Below are 17387 nucleotides of genomic sequence, written 5' to 3'. Positions count from 1 at the left end.
AATACAAAAGCACCCAGGGTTAAAATTCCGCTGAGCATCTTTTCAGTCAAAGGCAGGATAGTTGAGCTTTCTCCATGATCACAAATATCAAACATAAAATATTATTTATGCTATCTAAAGCTAAAAGCAAAAACACAAGACTGAACTGGAGACACAAGACTACACTAGCACTTGGGAGTGGTACTACCATATTCTGCTACATTTAAAACACAAACAGAGGCTACAACCAGAACTCAACACTATCATACTATATAGAATGCATTCCAAACATATTGCGCCGTCCTAAGTAGAATACTAGTGTGGACATCAGAACAGAGCATGGTCAAACACATAAATAAAAACCTGTTTGATGATAATAATATATATTGTGTATTACAGTAATAAAAACAAACACTCCTTAGTAATAGTAATAGTCAAGGCACCTGTTAAGAATGACTGTGGTGAAAGATAATTTATAATGGGATAGAGTATATTGCAGGCCTGTATGAAAAGCCCTCTCCCTTTTGGAGTGCAGTAGTGAATTGCTCGGGGATTCACCATAGTGTATGCAGTCACTCACAACTAGTGTGACGTCAACACTTGGCCTGAACGTTGAACGCCACTGGAGACAGTCGTGTCGACAGAAAACTCCATTGTAAAAGAACTGGTGGCGCGCTAGTCCCTTTTGCTATTATACATACATAGCTATCCCCTGAGTATGCCAAAAGTATGCCCTTAGCGCCACACCGAGTTTAATTTATTACCTTCAATTACAATGGAAATGCTAAATTAAATGCACAGTGTTTCTTACAGGGGGGTGAGAGTGTTTGCCATGATACTGCATCTTGGCTGTAATATGAGAAGTGTGTGTGTGTGTGTGTGTGTGTGTGTGTGTGTGTGTGTGTGTGTGTGTGTGTGTGTGTGTGTGTGTGTGTGTGTGTGTGTGTGTGTGTGTGTGTGTGTGTGTGTGTGTGTGTGTGTAATACGAGAACATACACCCTAAGACATGGTCTGTTAATATAAGGCGCATCCAATAACCAATTACAGTGTATTTGTGAGGCCCACTCATAAATTCATAAACAATTGTGGAATGTTGGGAGGGGGTGAGAGACGTCACTCAAAAACAAACTACTGCATGATAGAGTCTTGTTGGGGTGGGGGTCGGGCGGTCTGCTCTGTAAAACTATATTCACATCTAGTAATTCTTTCTTTTTTTGTCATCCTGTCATACTATCCCGATATGCCCCCCAAATGCAAACTTCATGGGCAACATTTACGCTGTCCAAAAGAGCACAGATCTGTGCAACAACAAAAAATACAGTAAATCTCATAATCTGGCAGCTGGTTTAATTTGAAACTCATGCGTTACTCTTTATGCATTGCTCAGTTTACGAAACTCTAGTTAAATAACAGCATCCTTTAATACACATTGTTGAAGAAAAGTTTCAGATTAAATCACGGTGCCAGAATATAATGAAGTTTACGGTATTTCTTATACATATCTGTGCTCTTTTGCGACACAAAATTTTTGCCCCAAAAGTACAACAGACTAGTCACGTTCGACTCCATGTACAAACTCTTTCATATTCAAGCTTCTGTTATTCCGGTTATCGGCAGTAGAGGGCACTCACACATACTCCTTGGTGCTGCTGGGGGGTGAGCGGGCGCTCACGCCACTCATGGCGGGGTATTTGGGCACCGGCTTTTTACTCCTGGGGCAGGAAGATGCCAGCATGGCTCCCCCCAGCACGTCCAGGAAAGAACCTCCCCAGGCAATGAAGATGGCTGCTCCAAACTCAAACCTGTGAGTGGGGAGAGGAAGAAAAGGGTGAGACATGGTTTTAGAGCAGTGTTCTAACATTCTTTGGTAACACTTTACCTTAAGTTGCCCCTATAGCCTTACAATAATAAAACATAGTTTTGTCCATTATCGCCCTTACGAAAAAAGATTGCAGTCACAGTGCAGTATAACTGCAGTACAATGCAGTATAACTGCAGTTAAAGTGCAGTTTAACTGCAGTATGCGGCAATTACTGCGTCCGAAATACCAGTCGACTGCAGTTACTACACTTTACTGCAGTTTAAAAACTGCAATCTTTTTTTGTAAGACCGCAAACAGGTTAATGTAGCCCTAAAAAATATTCAGGAATTGTGTTGGCAGCCAGGGCTGTCTCAGCCTCCAGTATTTATGCTGCAATAGTTTGTGTTGGGTGGCTAGCGTCAGTCTGTTATATCTGGAGTATTTCTGCTGTCTTATCCGGTGTCCTGTGTGAATTTAAGTATACTCTCTCTAATTCTCTTTCTTTCGGTGGACCTGAGCCCTAGGACCATGCCTCAGGACTACCTGGCCTGATGACTCCTTGCTGTCCCCAGTCCACCTGTTTGTGCTGCTTTTTCCAATCTCAACTGTTCTGCCTGCGGCTATGGAACCCTGACCTGTTCACCGGACGTGCTACCTTGTCCCAGACCTGCTGTTTTCAAATCTCTAGAGACAGCAAGAGCGGTAGAGATACTCTGAATGATCGGCTATGAAAAGCCAACTGACATTTACTCCTGAGGTGCTGACCTGTTGCACCCTCTACAACCACTGTGATTATTATTATTTGACCCTGCTGGTCATCTATGAACATTTGAACATCTTGGCCTTGTTCTATTATAATCTCTACCTGGCACAGCCAGAAGAGGACTGGCCACCCCTCATAGCCTCTAGGTTTCTTCCTAGGTTCCATCCTTTTTAGGGAGTTTTTCCTAGCCACCGTGCTTCTACACTTGCATTGCTTGCTGTTTGGGGTTTTAGGCTGGCTTTCTGTACAGCACTTTGTGACATTAGCTGATGTAAGAAGGGCTTCATAAATAAATTTGACTTACTTTGTGTTGACAGGAGTATAAGGGTTATAGAAGGCCCGGATGACATTGTGAGCGAACCACGAACAGGCCACTACTGCACACAGAGCTGAATGAGAAAGAAAAAACATTCACGGGATCAGACGGATCAGCATTGTTTTACGTCAGATGGTGTCACTCCTAAGCGACGCTCATCCCTCAACCGATCAGTCTTGTAGGATGTGTAACTCATATTAACATTTTAATATTCCAGAGCATCCGCCATTCAAATATGAAAACATATTTCCTAATTTATGATGTCACTGCGCTTTCATTGATCCACTATGAAATAGGCAGAATAGCTAGCTAAATTATCAATCGCAATGGGAGAAAATAAAAACAAAATGGTGGCTAAGACAATAACGATTCTCCGTCTTAAATTTGATAGTTTATTTACGTATAAAGGTACCTAAGGTTTGATTATAAACGTTGTTTGACTTGTTTGGAAAAGTTTATTAGTAACGTTTGGGATTCATTTTGTCTAAGGTTTGATTATAAACGTTGTTTGACTTGTTTGGAAAAGTTTATTAGTAACGTTTGGGATTAATTTTGTATGCATTTTGATGGAAGGAAACTGGGTGGATTATTGACTGAAACGCACCAGCTAAACTGAGTTTTTATGGATATAAAGAAGGAAATTATCGAACAAAAGGACCATTTGTGATATAACTGGGACCGTTTGGAGTGCCAACAGAAGAAGATCATCAGAGGTAAGGCATTTTAATCCCACAAATAAGGACCCCATCTGGTGCCACCACAGTTACATATAAAGAGATCAATGATCAATTCAAACAATTTTACTCTGTGCTATACACCTCTAAAACCCCCCAAGACCCTTTGCTGATTGATTCCTTCTTTAATGGCTTGAATATGCCTTCAATTGATACAGACTCCCATGACTGTCTAGAAGAAGAATTTACACCTGAGGAGATTGCAACAGCAATGTCCGCAATGAAAAGTGGTAAATCACCGGGTCCGGACGGTTTTCCAACCGAATTTTACAGGACGTTTTCTGGTCTGCTTTGCCCATTCTTGTCTTGATTATTTGCAGAGTGCCTTAATACCTCAAAGCTACCGCCTAGTCTTTATCAGGCTTCAATTTCATTACTATTAAAGAAAAACAAAGGCCCCCTGGAATGTGGATCCTATCGCCCAATCTCGCTTTTAAACTGTGATTACAGAATCCTAGCCAAGCTTTTAGCCATCCGTATGGAAGACTCGCTGCACCAAGTATTACACTCTGACCAGACTGGCTTTGTGAGAAATAGGCATTTGTTTTTCAATATTAGGTGCCTTATGAATATACTGTACTCCCCAGCGTCGGGGGACCCGGAGGTGGTGGTCTCACTTGATGCAGAAAAAGCTTTTGACCGCGTTGAGTGGGATTACCTAACAGCTGCCCTTTATAGATTTGGCTTTGGCCCCAAATTCATTGCGTGGATAAAGATTCTTGATTTTTCCCCCATGGCTTCGGTACGGACTAACAACTTGTCCTCTGACTATTTTCCCTTGCACCGCGGATCCAGACAGGGTTGTCCACTCTCCCCCTTGTTGCTTGCTTTGGTAATTGAGCCTCTCACCATTGCACTACGCTCTAATGATGCCATACAAGGAATAATCAGGACGTGCTTAGAGCAGAAAGTCTCGCTATATGCTGACGACCTCCTTTTGTTTATCTCTAACCCTGATACCTCATTGCCACGTGCCTTGGATCAATCTCGGATCAAAGTTTGGATCAATCTCATGGTACAAGCTGAATCTAGGCAAGAGTGAGCTTTTTCCTGTAAATAAGGCTGCTTTAAAGTGCTCTTTTACAAGTTTTCAGTTTAGGATTGTCCGGGATCAATTCACCTACTTGGGAGTAAAAGTGACAAGGAAATATTCTAATTTGTTTCAGGAAAACTTTGTTGCTCTAGCAGACAGATTGAAACAATCTTTTACTTTTTGAAATTCGCTACCTCTTTCTCTTATCGGAAGGATTCATGTCATTAAAATGAATGTGTTGCCCAAATTTTTATATTTATTTTAATGTTTACCCATTTTTATTCCAAAATCTTTTTTTTTTAATTAATCAAACATTCATGTATTTTATTTGGGATGGCAAGGTACCACGGATTGGTAGAAAACATTTACAGAAGCCTAAGGCATTGGGGGGTTTAGCTCTACCAAATTTTCAGACATACTATTGGGCTGCAAACTGTACTGGCTGCAGACTGATCCTACTGGCCCTAGACCATTCTGGGTCCAGATGGAGTCTGAATCGTGTAAACCTGCTGCACTTTCTTCTGTGTTGTGCTCGTCTCTCCCAGTGTCCCTAGGCAAAAGGTGTGTCAACCCAATTGTAAAGCAGTCTCTTAAAATTTGGAATCAGTTCCATTTAGCCTTTAGCCTCCGAGGCTTTTCTCTATCAGGCCCAATCAATCAGAACATTTTATTTCCTCCATCTTTGAATGATGGGGCTTTTGCCATCTGGCACTCACTAGGCCTCTCCTCACTAGCCCAATTATTCTTTGATGATACATTTGCCTCTTTTGCTCAGCTACAGGAAAAGCTCAACCTCCCCCAATCTCACTTTTTCCGCTATCTCCAGACTAGGAACTTTGTCAGAGCTAACACACCTGAATTTCCCCAAAGGCCTGCGAATACAGCTATAGAGAGCATCTTTTAGCTGAACAAGCTTCCTAGGGGCGCAATTTCAGATGTATATACAATCATTCATGACTTACAGAAAGAACCCTTCTTTGGTGCCTTTAAAGACTCGATGGAAAAAGGATTTGGGGGAGGAACTTGGGGAAGACACCTCGGAATCTGTGCTGCACAGGGTGCATTCGTCCTCTTTTAGCACTAGACACAGCCTCATTCAATTCAAGGTGGTTCACCGTATCCACTGGTCCGGGGCCAAACTTGGAAGAATATTCTCTGATTTTGATCCTACCTGTGTCAGATGTAAAATGGAACCAGCCACACTGTTGCATATGTTCTGGGGCTGTCATAAACTGTCAGATTTCTGGGAATTAATATTTAAATGTTTCTCTGATAGATATGACACTGTTATAGATCCGTCTCCCCTTACAGCCCTTTTTGGAGTACTGCCCATAGGTACCCCCCTGTCAAGAATCCAGTTGGACACTGTTGCTTATACAACTCTTTTAGCTAGATGGCTAATACTACAGAACTGGAAGATGGCAGCTTCCCCATCTTATAAATATTGGGTGAGAGATGTGTTGTGCTCTCTGAAACTAGATATTTTTTTTTTTAAATCAATACACGTGGGAACCCCAAACTGTTTAATGAGGCTTGGGCTCCATTCCGGTCTTACTTTAAACAGTCCATCCTCTGATGGCATTCATATTAAAACAAAAATAAGTCTGTATTTCACCGGTTAATGCTGGGGGGGGGGGGGCATTAACTTGGGATCTATCGCATCCCACAACTGTCTGAGAGTATGAGTACACAAGAGTATGTTTGGAATATTTATTTCTCACACAGAACCAATAGAATAGGTAAACGTTTGTACTATGGGGGATAGTAGATGGACATAGGTTAGTGCTTTTGCTGTTCGTTAGGCCTACTCATCTTGTTGGCTGATGAAAAGTAAATGTGGACAGTTCTTCTAACATCTTGAATATGCTCCTCGGAATGAGATAAGAAGGAAACGCGCAGTTGCGTCCCTGATGTGTCTGTCTCCACTTGTAGTCTACTTCGAAGCTAAGATGCCTGTGAGATGGACCCGATCACGTGACGAGCATTGGCTAATGTCTTGCTCCCAGACAGACTAAACTTTTTTGTTCGCTTTGAGGACAATACAGTGCCACTGACACGGCCCGCTACCAAAACCTGCGGGCTCTCCTTCACTGCAGCTGAGGTGAGTAAAACATTTAAACGTGTTAACCCTCGCAGGGCTGCAGGCCCAGACGGCATTCCCAGCCGGGTCTTCAGAGCATGCGCAGACCAGCTGGCTGGTGTGTTTACGGACATATTCAATCAATCCTTATCCCAGTCTGCTGTTCCCACATGCTTCAAGAGGGCCACCATTGTTCCTGTTCCCAAGAAAGCTAAGGTAACTGAGCTAAACGACTACCGCCCCGTAGCACTCACTTCCGTCATCATGAAGTGCTTTGAGAGACTAGTCAAGGACCATATCACCTCCACCCTACCTTACACCCTAGACCCACTCCAATTTGCTTAGCGACCCAATAGGTCCACAGACGACGCAATCGCAACCACACTGCACACTGCCCTAACCCATCTGGACAAGAGGAATACCTATGTGAGAATGCTGTTCATCGACTACAGCTCAGCATTTAACACCATAGTACCCTCCAAACTCGTCATCAAGCTCGGGACCCTGGGTCTCGACCCCGCCCTGTGCAACTGGGTATTGGACTTCCTGACGGGCCGCCCCCAGGTGGTGAGGGTAGGTAACAACATCTCCACCCCGCTGATCCTCAACACTGGGGCCCCACAAGGGTGCGTTCTGAGCCCTCTCCTGTACTCCCTGTTCACCCACGACTGCGTGGCCATGCACGCCTCCAACTCAATCATCAAGTTTGCGGACGACACTACAGTGGTAGGCTTGATTACCAGCAACGACGAGACGGCCTACAGGGAGGAGGTGAGGGCCCTCGGAGTGTGGTGTCAGGAAAATAACCTCACACTCAACGTCAACAAAACAAAGGAGATGATTGTGGACTTCAGGAAACAGCAGAGGGAGCACCCCACTATCCACATCGACGGGACAGTAGTGGAGAGGGTAGTAAGTTTTAAGTTCTTCGGCGTACACATCACGGACAAACTGAATTGGTCCACCCACACAGACAGCGTTGTGAAGAAGGCGCAGCAGCGCCTCTTCAACCTCAGGAGGCTGAAGAAATTCGGCTTGTCACCAAAAGCACTCACAAACTTGCACAATCGATGCACAATCGAGAGCATCCTGTCGGGCTGTATCACCGCCTGGTACGGCAAGTGCTCCGCCCACAACCGTAAGGCTCTCCAGAGGGTAGTGAGGTCTGCACAACGCATCACCGGGGGCAAACTACCTGCCCTCCAGGACACCTACACCACCCGATGTCACAGGAAGGCCATAAAGATCATCAAGGACAACAACCACCCGAGCCACTGCCTGTTCACCCCGCTATCATCCAGAAGGCGAGGTCAGTACAGGTGCATCAAAGCAGGGACCGAGAGACTGAAAAACAGCTTCTATCTCAAGACCATCAGACTGTTAAACAGCCACCACTAACATTTAGTGGCTGCTGCCAACATACTGACTCAACTCCAGCCACTTTAATAATGGGAATTGATGGAAATGTATGTAAAAATGTATCACTAGCCACTTTAAACAATGCCACTTAATATAATGTTTACATACCCTACATTACTCATCTCATATGTATATACTGTACTGTACTCTATATCATCTACTGCATCTTGCCATCTTTATGTAATACATGCATCACTAGCCACTTTAAACTATGCCACTTTATGATTATATACCCTACATTACTCATCTCATATGTATATACTGTACTCTATACCATCTACTGCATCTTGCCTATGGCGTTCTGTACCATCACTCATTCATATATCTTTATGTACATATTCTTTATCCCTTTTCACTTGTGTGTATAAGGTAGTAGTTGTGGAATTGTTAGGTTAGATTACTCGTTGGTTATTACTGCATTGTCGGAACTAGAAGCACAAGCATTTCGCTACACTCGCATTAACATCTGCTAACCATGTGTATGTGACAAATAAAATGTGATTTAATTTGATTTAATAAGAATTGAGATCTCTGAGAGAGCCATGTGAGTGAGAGGTGCTTAGGAGCACAGCGATTAGTAGCCGGGAGAAGGGAATTATAATTATTATATTCAGCCCAAGGGCAAAACGGCCACACAAGGAGGATGCCGCCGGGAAATTCGAGGCTTGGTGAGAATATTATCAAGTGCTTGTCAAATTGTGAATGAGAGACTGATGAAGTGTGTGCAGCCTGTGCAAGAAACAAAGCAGAGCTCATGCCTTTCATGAGACTTTTTTCAAATCATCATTAGAGTCACATCATATAGCCTTGGAATGTATTAAAAATCAAAACATATAGCCCAACGTTTGTATTACAATTAAAGGTGCATAAATAACTCTAAATTAAGTATTTGGAGAACCTGTTTCTTTGTTACCTGCTCAATACAGTGCCACATGTGCGCACTCCCTCTGAAATCATTTGGAGAAAATATCCTTTCTATTTTATTCCGCTGTTTTCAATTTTATTCCTCATACTATATTGCCACGGAATTCTAAGCCAATCTTGTCTGCTAAATGAACTAGTGTATCCCACAGCCATATGGCATAGCCAGATCAGTGCCTAACATAACGTCAGGGCATGCTATTCTGTTCTTCTGAAATAGACTACATTTTCTTCATGTCATGTTTCTTTAGACCTGTCTAAAATAAATAATGGTTTTATTGTGATGGTGTAGGCTATATTAAATTGATTTATTATACTTAATGTTAATGTAGACATTCCAAAGGTCTGCATCAGTGGTTTATAGGCTATGCGTGGAAGCCAGGAGATGCTAAACGTGTTTATGTTAATTAACAGGCAATTACCATGAGACCGGCAGTTATTTGCTTGACAATCAACGGCTGACAAAATGTCACAGCCCTATTATTGACAGATTCATTGTTTTAGCTTAGATTAATTGAGACGATTTTGAGGCATAAATGGGATTCAGCAGACAACGTTACCTAGGTAATGTTATGATAACCCATTGTAGCCGGACTACTTTCGAGCTATCCCATTACGCTTTGCGAGATACGAGACAGATCAGTGCAGGCGGAATTGAAGCGCAATCTGACCTAAGACAATGGCAGATCAGTACATCCAGGTATCATCAATACGTATTTGAGAGAGGGGAGCCAAACACTTCTCAAGAAGTCAATGGGCGGCTAGCTATTAAATCCCCCCCCCAACCATACTGCCATTGTCCTATAAGAGTTTTCACATGATCTAAGATTGCATGCTGGTTCGTTCATTATAATCTAAAAGGCAAAACTGATCCTAGATCAGCACTCCTACTCTGAGACACTTTAGACCTGTAAAATTGCAGGTAGTCTAGTGGTTAAGAGCATTGGGCCAGTAACCGAAAGGTTAGGTTCAAATCCCTGAGATGACTAGTTGAAAAACCTGTCAATGTGCCCTTGAGCAAGGCACTTAACCCTAATTCCTCTGGATCAGAGTGTCTACTAAAATTGAAAACAACACATTTCAGTGCATATTTTTTTCTACTCTGAAACCCATGAGCTTTTTACTGGCATTGTTCTATGAGAGTTTCTAATGACCTCTTATATAACAGTATCAACCTGTGTCCCAAATGACACCCTATTCCCTATATAGTGCCCTACATTTGACCACCAGTGACCAGTGACATTTGACTAGTGAAAAGTAGTGCACTAAATAGGGAATAGTGTCAGAGTAATAGCCACAGTCAGTAAAACGTGCCCATTCTCTCCCTCTTTGATCTCCAGGGGAACCTAGGTAGATGAGTGGGACTTTTATTGTGCAACGTTTCGACCCGAAGGCCTTCGCCAGGTTTAGATGAGTGGGAGAGCAGCTGGTGGCCAGACAGAGGAACAAACCCCTCATTTATAATTGTGACCAACTGACTGGGGTGATTCTCTTGATCTCTTTCTATAGCTCCTGGTATGGACCAGAATGATCAAGAGATCTAATGTGCATGGATTTCAGACCAGCTAGATTTTTTTTTTACAAAAGTAGGGCCCTGAGATTTTCATGACCAAGTCATTTAATCACGTAGGGAAAACTCTGGACCCGAAGAAAATACATGTTTGTGGGGATTCTCCTGATCTCTCTCTCTCTCTCTCTTTCTCTCCCTCCCTCTCTCACCTCCAATCAGTAGGATGATGCCTCCAGTCATGGCGGTCCGAGACTTGCGCACTTTGTTGTTCCCTCCGCAGGTGGTACACTTCATGCCCATGGTGGCCACGCCCAGCCCAGCGATGGATACGATGATGCCAACGATCATCAGGGCACGGGTGGCCTGGAGAGCACCTGAGACACACACGCACACAAACACCAGGGAGGGGAGCGAGAGAGGGATAAGGGAGAGGAGGGAAAGGAGTAGCAAGATAGTGAGAGAATGAGGGAGGGTGTAGGTAGGTGTGAGTGAATGAGAGTGAGAGTGAGAGTGAGAGAGAGAGAGAGAGAGGGTACAGTTATAGAAGGATATTGTATAGAAAGCTTTCATTTATAGGCATGGGGGATATATTGCAAATGTCAATTAATAAACTTTCGTTTTTTATCAGCAAGTAAACAAAAGGTGTGAACAAATATAAAATATGCATTATCAACACAATCCAACCCCAACCATGGATCATGTAGAGTATGGTGTTCACAAAGTATTGGATTTAAACAAGTGACTGTATAAACACAGCTCTATGGATCACTGGGGTTTAATGTGCGCTGACAGGATACTTTAATGTGTGTGTTTTCCTGGATGAGAAACCCTGAGATACACCCTCCCTCTCCCTCCCCCCCTCTCTCCCTGTCTCACTCTCTCTCTTTCACGCTCTCTCTCTCTTCCATCTGCTTTTGTTGAGAGGAAGGGGGCAGTGAAAGCTACTGTCGGGACACCCTAATCTGTCACCTCCCTCATAAAACTGACAGAGGGTGGGAGACAGAGAGGGAGAGTACCTCCTTGGTCCACCCTGAACCAGTCTGTGCCAGTCCAGGCCATCCCTGAGCTCACAAACACAACCCTCCATCCCTGAGAAAGGGAGGGAGGGAAGGAGAGAGGGAGAGAGTACCTTTCTTTTACTTTTAGATTGGTGTGTATTGATGTGAATTGTTAGATGCTACTGCACTGTTGGAGCTAGGAACACAAGCATTTTTGCTACACCCACAATAACATCTGCTAAATATGTGTATGTGACCAATAAAATTGGTTTTGAGGATGAGGGTGGGAGAGAGGGCAACTGTGGGTGGGGAGGAGAGGGAGGAGAAAGGGAGGCGGAGAGGGCAAGAGGGTGATAAGGAGGAGAGAGGAAGGAAGAAATACTAATCTTCTGCTGTACTTTAAACATAATGAGGGTCCTTTCACCAGCATGCAAATAGGGGCTACCATGGACTATCACCCCATCACCTCTGTACCCCATCCCCCTGTACCCTTCCAATAACCCTCAAACCTGCTCTCTGTCAGCAGGTGCAGTTACAACAGGTTAAAACTGCCCCCCCCCCCCCCCTAAGTGTTCTGAATCTGAACAAGCCTCTCAGTTCAATGAAACCCCTCACACCAACAACTATGACCAGAGAAACCAACAGGAGTAGATGGGGAGTTATATCAAATCACACCCTGGTTCTCGTCATCATGGTGCCCTGAGGGTTTGGGGCGAACCGAAGTGGGAGGAGGTAAAATTCCTGTACAGGGTACTGTGCTGCTGTCGCCATGGCTACTCCTGTGTTCTGTATTCTTCTGGTTGTTTACCGTTAGGTCGTTAGGACCAAGTCGTCTCTGGCATCTGGAGCCCCAGCCAGCCCCCAGTCCCCTCTCTATGCCAGGGAACAGTGGGTGATGAATGGGCAGGGGCCTGCTTAGGGGGTGGAGCGGCCCAGCCATGTGAGAATATACAGCAGAGAGGGGTGGAGGTGGGTGGGGAGGTTGGTGAGAGGGTGCCAGAAGTTAACAATATCCCACTGTATGTTAACACGAAGGGTGCTACTAAAGGATAACCATGAGGGGCAATGACTGACTAACAGCTCTGAGCCAACACCTTTATCAGCGGCACCAATGTGCTGTATTGAGGATGCACTGCCCCATAAAGGGGAGTGTGGGGAACCTCAGCTGACCGTCTCAGGTGTCTGCTCACCTGTATCTCCCGTCAATCAATACTATTTACTGGTACAACATGAGACTTCCTGACACAAGTGAAGTCACCATCTTCACGGAAATCCTCCTTTGATAATTAGATAATAGTGGATATACAAGAAAGTGCTGCACAGGATGCACATATAGTCACAGACATTGAAAGAAAAAATAAGCATGGCATAAATGAAATATTTTGCTTAAACTGGCAATCTGCAGTTGCTACATCCCTTTTTGGAATTTATAAATTAATGATATGTACCCATTGATTATTGAAGAATATAACTTATAACTGCTCCAGCAGAACCCAAAATATAACATCTTTAACTCCAATAATGTGAACAAAGTAAACATAAACAAACACTATATAACCTTGAAACATGCTTAAAACTATAATTTTGATAACATGGATGGTCAGTCCTTGTATCCATAGCTTTGTCTATGAATTTGGGAATGGGTGTATTTCTCCAGCCACATCCATCAGCTTTTTACCAAAACAGAGGCGGGGATCGCTTTCTTATTGTTTCAACTTCTGATTGCCACTTTAAAGCATCTATACTTACTGTCGAGCTGCAGGATCGAGTCGTATATTTTACATTGGAGCTGCCCTGTGCTCTGAAAAGCGCATGACATCCATAATCCTTGGTACATGGCAACCGCCGTTATGATGTTGTCTCCTATGTACGCAGACATCTTCCACTGTGGCAGAATGGTCCCCACAATGAGTGCAATAACACCGACGAGTGACAGGGCGAATCCTAAAAGTTGAATTCCCGAGTTTGCCATCTTGAAAAAAAAGATTTTGTGGATTATTTTGATTCCTAAATAAATACGTTTCTGTTGGCGAAAAAACTAAGAATCCTTTGGGTGCGTGTGTCCAAAGGCTAAGGTTATCTTGCTGCCTACCCTTTCTCACTACACCTGCTGTCGTTATCCTTCCAATTAGGTCTATCTACCTATGTTCCTTTTACACGGCAGAATCAGTAAACACAATCTCTGAGTTGTGAAAAGTTTTTGCTTGTCTATCTCCTTTCCACCTGTTTTCTGTTATAGTTCGAGCCGCGCCTTGAATACTGTAGTAGTGAGAGTGCGGACGGAATATTTAAATTCTGGATGGTGTGTGCGCAAGAGGTGTCCCGTGCCCGGTGATGCGTAGGTCTCTTCTCGCATCCCCTCCTCCGGTGGCAGTTACCGTTATGTCACGCCCATTGATTTGGCTACTCCTGCATTCCGAGGAAGAGGTTGTTCCTCAAGCTCTAGCGGGTCGGTAGTCGGTACTGTAAAAACCACCGTACAGTTCATATCGGGCTGACCCCCGCAGTGGGTTCATCATTTACCTTCAACAGTTGTCCAGATGACAGTAATGGACGTTTTCTTAGAACTTGTTTAACAGTTAGTGATGCCTCTCCTTGTAGTCATAGATGTGCATTTGTATTAAGAGAGATGGCATTATAGGCCTTGTTAATAACATTATAAAGGCCTATATGTGCTTATAACAAGTTAGACATCAGTATACGTGAATGCTTTAAGTAAAATGTTACCAAAATATCCACCTGATTATTTATAATACTTTAGTCTTGTGTTGAATCATATTGCATTGTTCAGTTCAGTAGGTAAACCTAGTTTGTTATGTAATTTAAAACACAGGATACATCTCATTAGAATATTATCAATCTTTAATAAAATCTTTGTCGGAATAATATTTTTATTGTCTAGACTTTATAAATGCAAGCAATACTAAATAACAATCACATTCCTTTCAATCTTTTACCCAGATTTTAGCAGCAATTGTCACGTCCTGACCTTAGTTCCTTTTTTGTGTTTCTATTTTAGTTTGGTCAGGGCGTGAGTTAGGGTGGGCAGTCTATGTTCTTTTTTCTAGTTTGTTGTTTTTCTATGTGTTTGGCCTGGTGTGGTTCCCAATCAGAGGCAGCTGTTTATCGTTGTCTCTGATTGGGAGCCATATTTATGTAGCCTGTTTTCCATTGTGTGTTGTGGGTGATTGTTTCCTGTGTTAGTTTCACATTTCAGGACTGTTTCGGTTTTCGTTATCATTCACTTTGTTATTTTAGTATTTTGTCGTGTTCAGTTTTATTAAACTATCATGGACACTTACCACGCTGCGTATTGGTCCGATCCTTCATACTCCTCGTCTGAAGAAGAGGAAAATCGTTACAGCGATACAGAGAAGCATTTTTAGTTTCTTTAAAAAATTGCCTCCAGTCAGGATACAGACAGATCAAGCGGTATGCTTACATATGCAGAAAAATACTTGGTTTAAATGTAATCTGGTACCTTATGATAATATCATGATATTTGTGTATTAATTATAATGCCAGGATATGTGCCTGTATTGATGATGTGTGTTATGATCTCGTGTGCTGTGTTGTAAATTGGATGTAATATCCTAGGCATGTTAGTGCAGTAAATTGAGATGTGTGATTTACAACAGTCAGAATGACACCCTCATTAAAATTACAATTTAACAGGTAAAGTCGTATGCTTAGATGACCTAAGCAGACAAATGGACATATTTTTTTTTACACAGAATTGGGCATAATGATTATGGCTCTAGAGTGCAGGAAAAAGCTGTTTTGGGTGTTTGAAAAATGCAAAATTCCAGCCAATTCAGTAGACTGAAATGACACAGTTCCAATTCTCTTCAATGAGGAACATTTGGAATTGGGTTTACTTTCTGAATTGACTCCAATTGAAATGGAAGCGACTCCAACCCTGGTGGGGCCAGTTGGAATCTGATGGTTTTCAGCATTTTTTCTAAAGGAATCATTTCATCTTTTGCGGTCAAATTTGGCTTGATTTGAATCAATTGCAAAAACATTTGAGTTCATATTTTATGTATTTTGTCATGGGCTACAGTAAACGAATCATTGTCAATTCTGTTTGGCACTACTTGTTAGAGTAGGCCTATAGTTGAATCAACTGACCCCGAATCGGATCCCTTACCCACTAGTCCGCATATAATGATCTCCCTACAGTATTTCATTTGCATAATTCAGCAGACGCTCTTATCCAGAGCAAGTTACAATTGTGAGTGCATACATTTTCATACTAGTTCCCTGTGGGAATCGAATCCACAACCCTGGCAGTGCAAGTGCCATGCTCTACCAACTGAGCTACACGGGACTACTCCCAGAGCTGTCATGCTGGCTGAATCAATCAATCATCCAATGAGCACTTCACTTTACTTCCTGGTTGTGATTGGGCAGTAATCGTAGAACAATGACCGCCATTGTCCCGAGAGCAACATGACTGGCGCCACAGTGTGTGTGACTTCACACAGCTAGGAAACCCCGATCCACAGCCGGACACTGGGAGGAAGCTATGATCATAGACGCTCGGGAGGAAATCATATCTGCAGTGCCAGAATACTGGGATTTTTGCAAGCTACCAGTGGATTAAAGGTAAAATAATACATAGAGCTTGATGGGTGTTTCTCACAGAGCATGGTAGGCTACAGGATGTCCCAAGGGCAGGGCTGAGTCCCCTCCCAAATCCCCCCCTCCTCCGTCCCTTGAATCTCCGCCCTCCCCTCCCCTTCTCCACCAGCACCCTTCATCTCCCCACCCTGCAGCCAGTAGCCCGGTTTATACCTGGCTCTAACATGCATCCTTTGTCCTGATCTTCTCCACATTCTGATTGTTTTCGGACAGGGGTAGACGACTAAAAGATGCATTGTGATCTGCTTGTGATCAGATCTTCCCGACCACCTCTTAAGCTAGTAGGCACCCCTTGTGTCTGGATATCTTACAAGTGCAGAGAGATATGGACAGTGAAACCATTAAATCATCATTATCCCATCTTCTTAAATCATTGACAGGTTACACCATTGACTTATGGCATCACTATTTGACTTAAAATTAATAAATAAATATTATAGCTGTCAAATCATTTGCCTAGCCTATAGGGAGTCACAAGGAAATCTGGTCACAATGCAGACACAGTGGACAGATATGAGACACATTTTAATACCATGTGTTGACATATTTCATAAAATGTGGGCAAAATCAGAATGTGGACAAGATCAGGACAAAGGACCCATGTTAGTGCCACGTGTAAACTAGGCTAGTGTTCAGCCTCTTCCTAGCTAGGCCCGGAGCCTTGATGCTGGGCTCAGAGGACCAACAAATGGCCCATTGTCGCTGGAGAAGGTCCCTGTAACTTAAGGAATGTCCTCTAGTCCTATAGCTTGACTCTGGGAAAACATGGAGGTAGAGGAGGAGAGGGGGAAAAGGAGAGGGGGTATGTAACTTCTCCTCAGGGTAACCCCTATAGCTATCTCAGTGCTGATCACCGGTGCCGTTGCTCCTGGTTACAGCATGCGATTTATCTATCGTCCTATTGGCCGGTATTGGAACCAGGGCACCAGAGTCGCCAGGACACACAAAAGAAACTGTTTTCTCCCTCCGTCTCTCCTTCCCGTTCTCTCTTACCACCCTTTTCCCCCCGGAAAACTCACATTTGTCTTCTTTTTTTTTGCCGTTGCACTGCTCGATGGGAGAGCAAAAACAGCTAAATCAGCCCTTAAGAAGGGCAAGGCTAACATCTCTGCCTTTCTCCTGCGGGCCCCCTGCCCTCCTCTGGTGTCGGAGAAAGTGGAGCCCAGTGAAAAGCAGTGATTTAAGTCCC

The 17387-nt window shown here is 43.4% G+C and overlaps 1 protein-coding gene across 1 annotated transcript; it reads right to left on the bottom strand.

Moving 5' to 3' along the window:
* Positions 1 to 1184: 1184 nt before the first annotated feature.
* On the bottom strand, positions 1185 to 13817 carry cldn7a (claudin 7a). Its single transcript, XM_071333641.1, has 4 exons — positions 13304 to 13817; positions 10766 to 10930; positions 2848 to 2932; positions 1185 to 1781 (listed from the first exon to the last, which is right to left on the bottom strand). The coding sequence occupies exons 1-4, from the start codon at positions 13524 to 13526 to the stop codon at positions 1607 to 1609; spliced, it is 648 nt and encodes a 215-aa protein (XP_071189742.1). The 5' UTR covers positions 13527 to 13817; the 3' UTR covers positions 1185 to 1606.
* Positions 13818 to 17387: the final 3570 nt, after the last annotated feature.

Source organism: Salvelinus alpinus, chromosome 11 (assembly GCF_045679555.1).
Source record: "Salvelinus alpinus chromosome 11, SLU_Salpinus.1, whole genome shotgun sequence".
In the NCBI taxonomy this organism is placed as follows: Eukaryota; Metazoa; Chordata; class Actinopteri; order Salmoniformes; family Salmonidae; genus Salvelinus; species Salvelinus alpinus.
This window is presented reverse-complemented; position numbering and strand designations above follow the sequence as displayed.

What these genes read in the sequence shown, in the direction of transcription:
- cldn7a (XM_071333641.1), bottom strand. Translation starts at nt 13,526, where the DNA reads ATGGCAAACTCGGGAATTCAACTTTTAGGATTCGCCCTGTCACTCGTC. An exon ending in CTCGATCCTGCAGCTCGACA is followed by an intron (nt 10,931 to 13,303) that starts GTAAGTATAGAT and finishes TGTGTGTCTCAG; the next exon opens with GTGCTCTCCAGGCCACCCGT. An exon ending in TATACTCCTGTCAACACAAA is followed by an intron (nt 1,782 to 2,847) that starts GTAAGTCAAATT and finishes CCCCACTCACAG; the next exon opens with GTTTGAGTTTGGAGCAGCCA.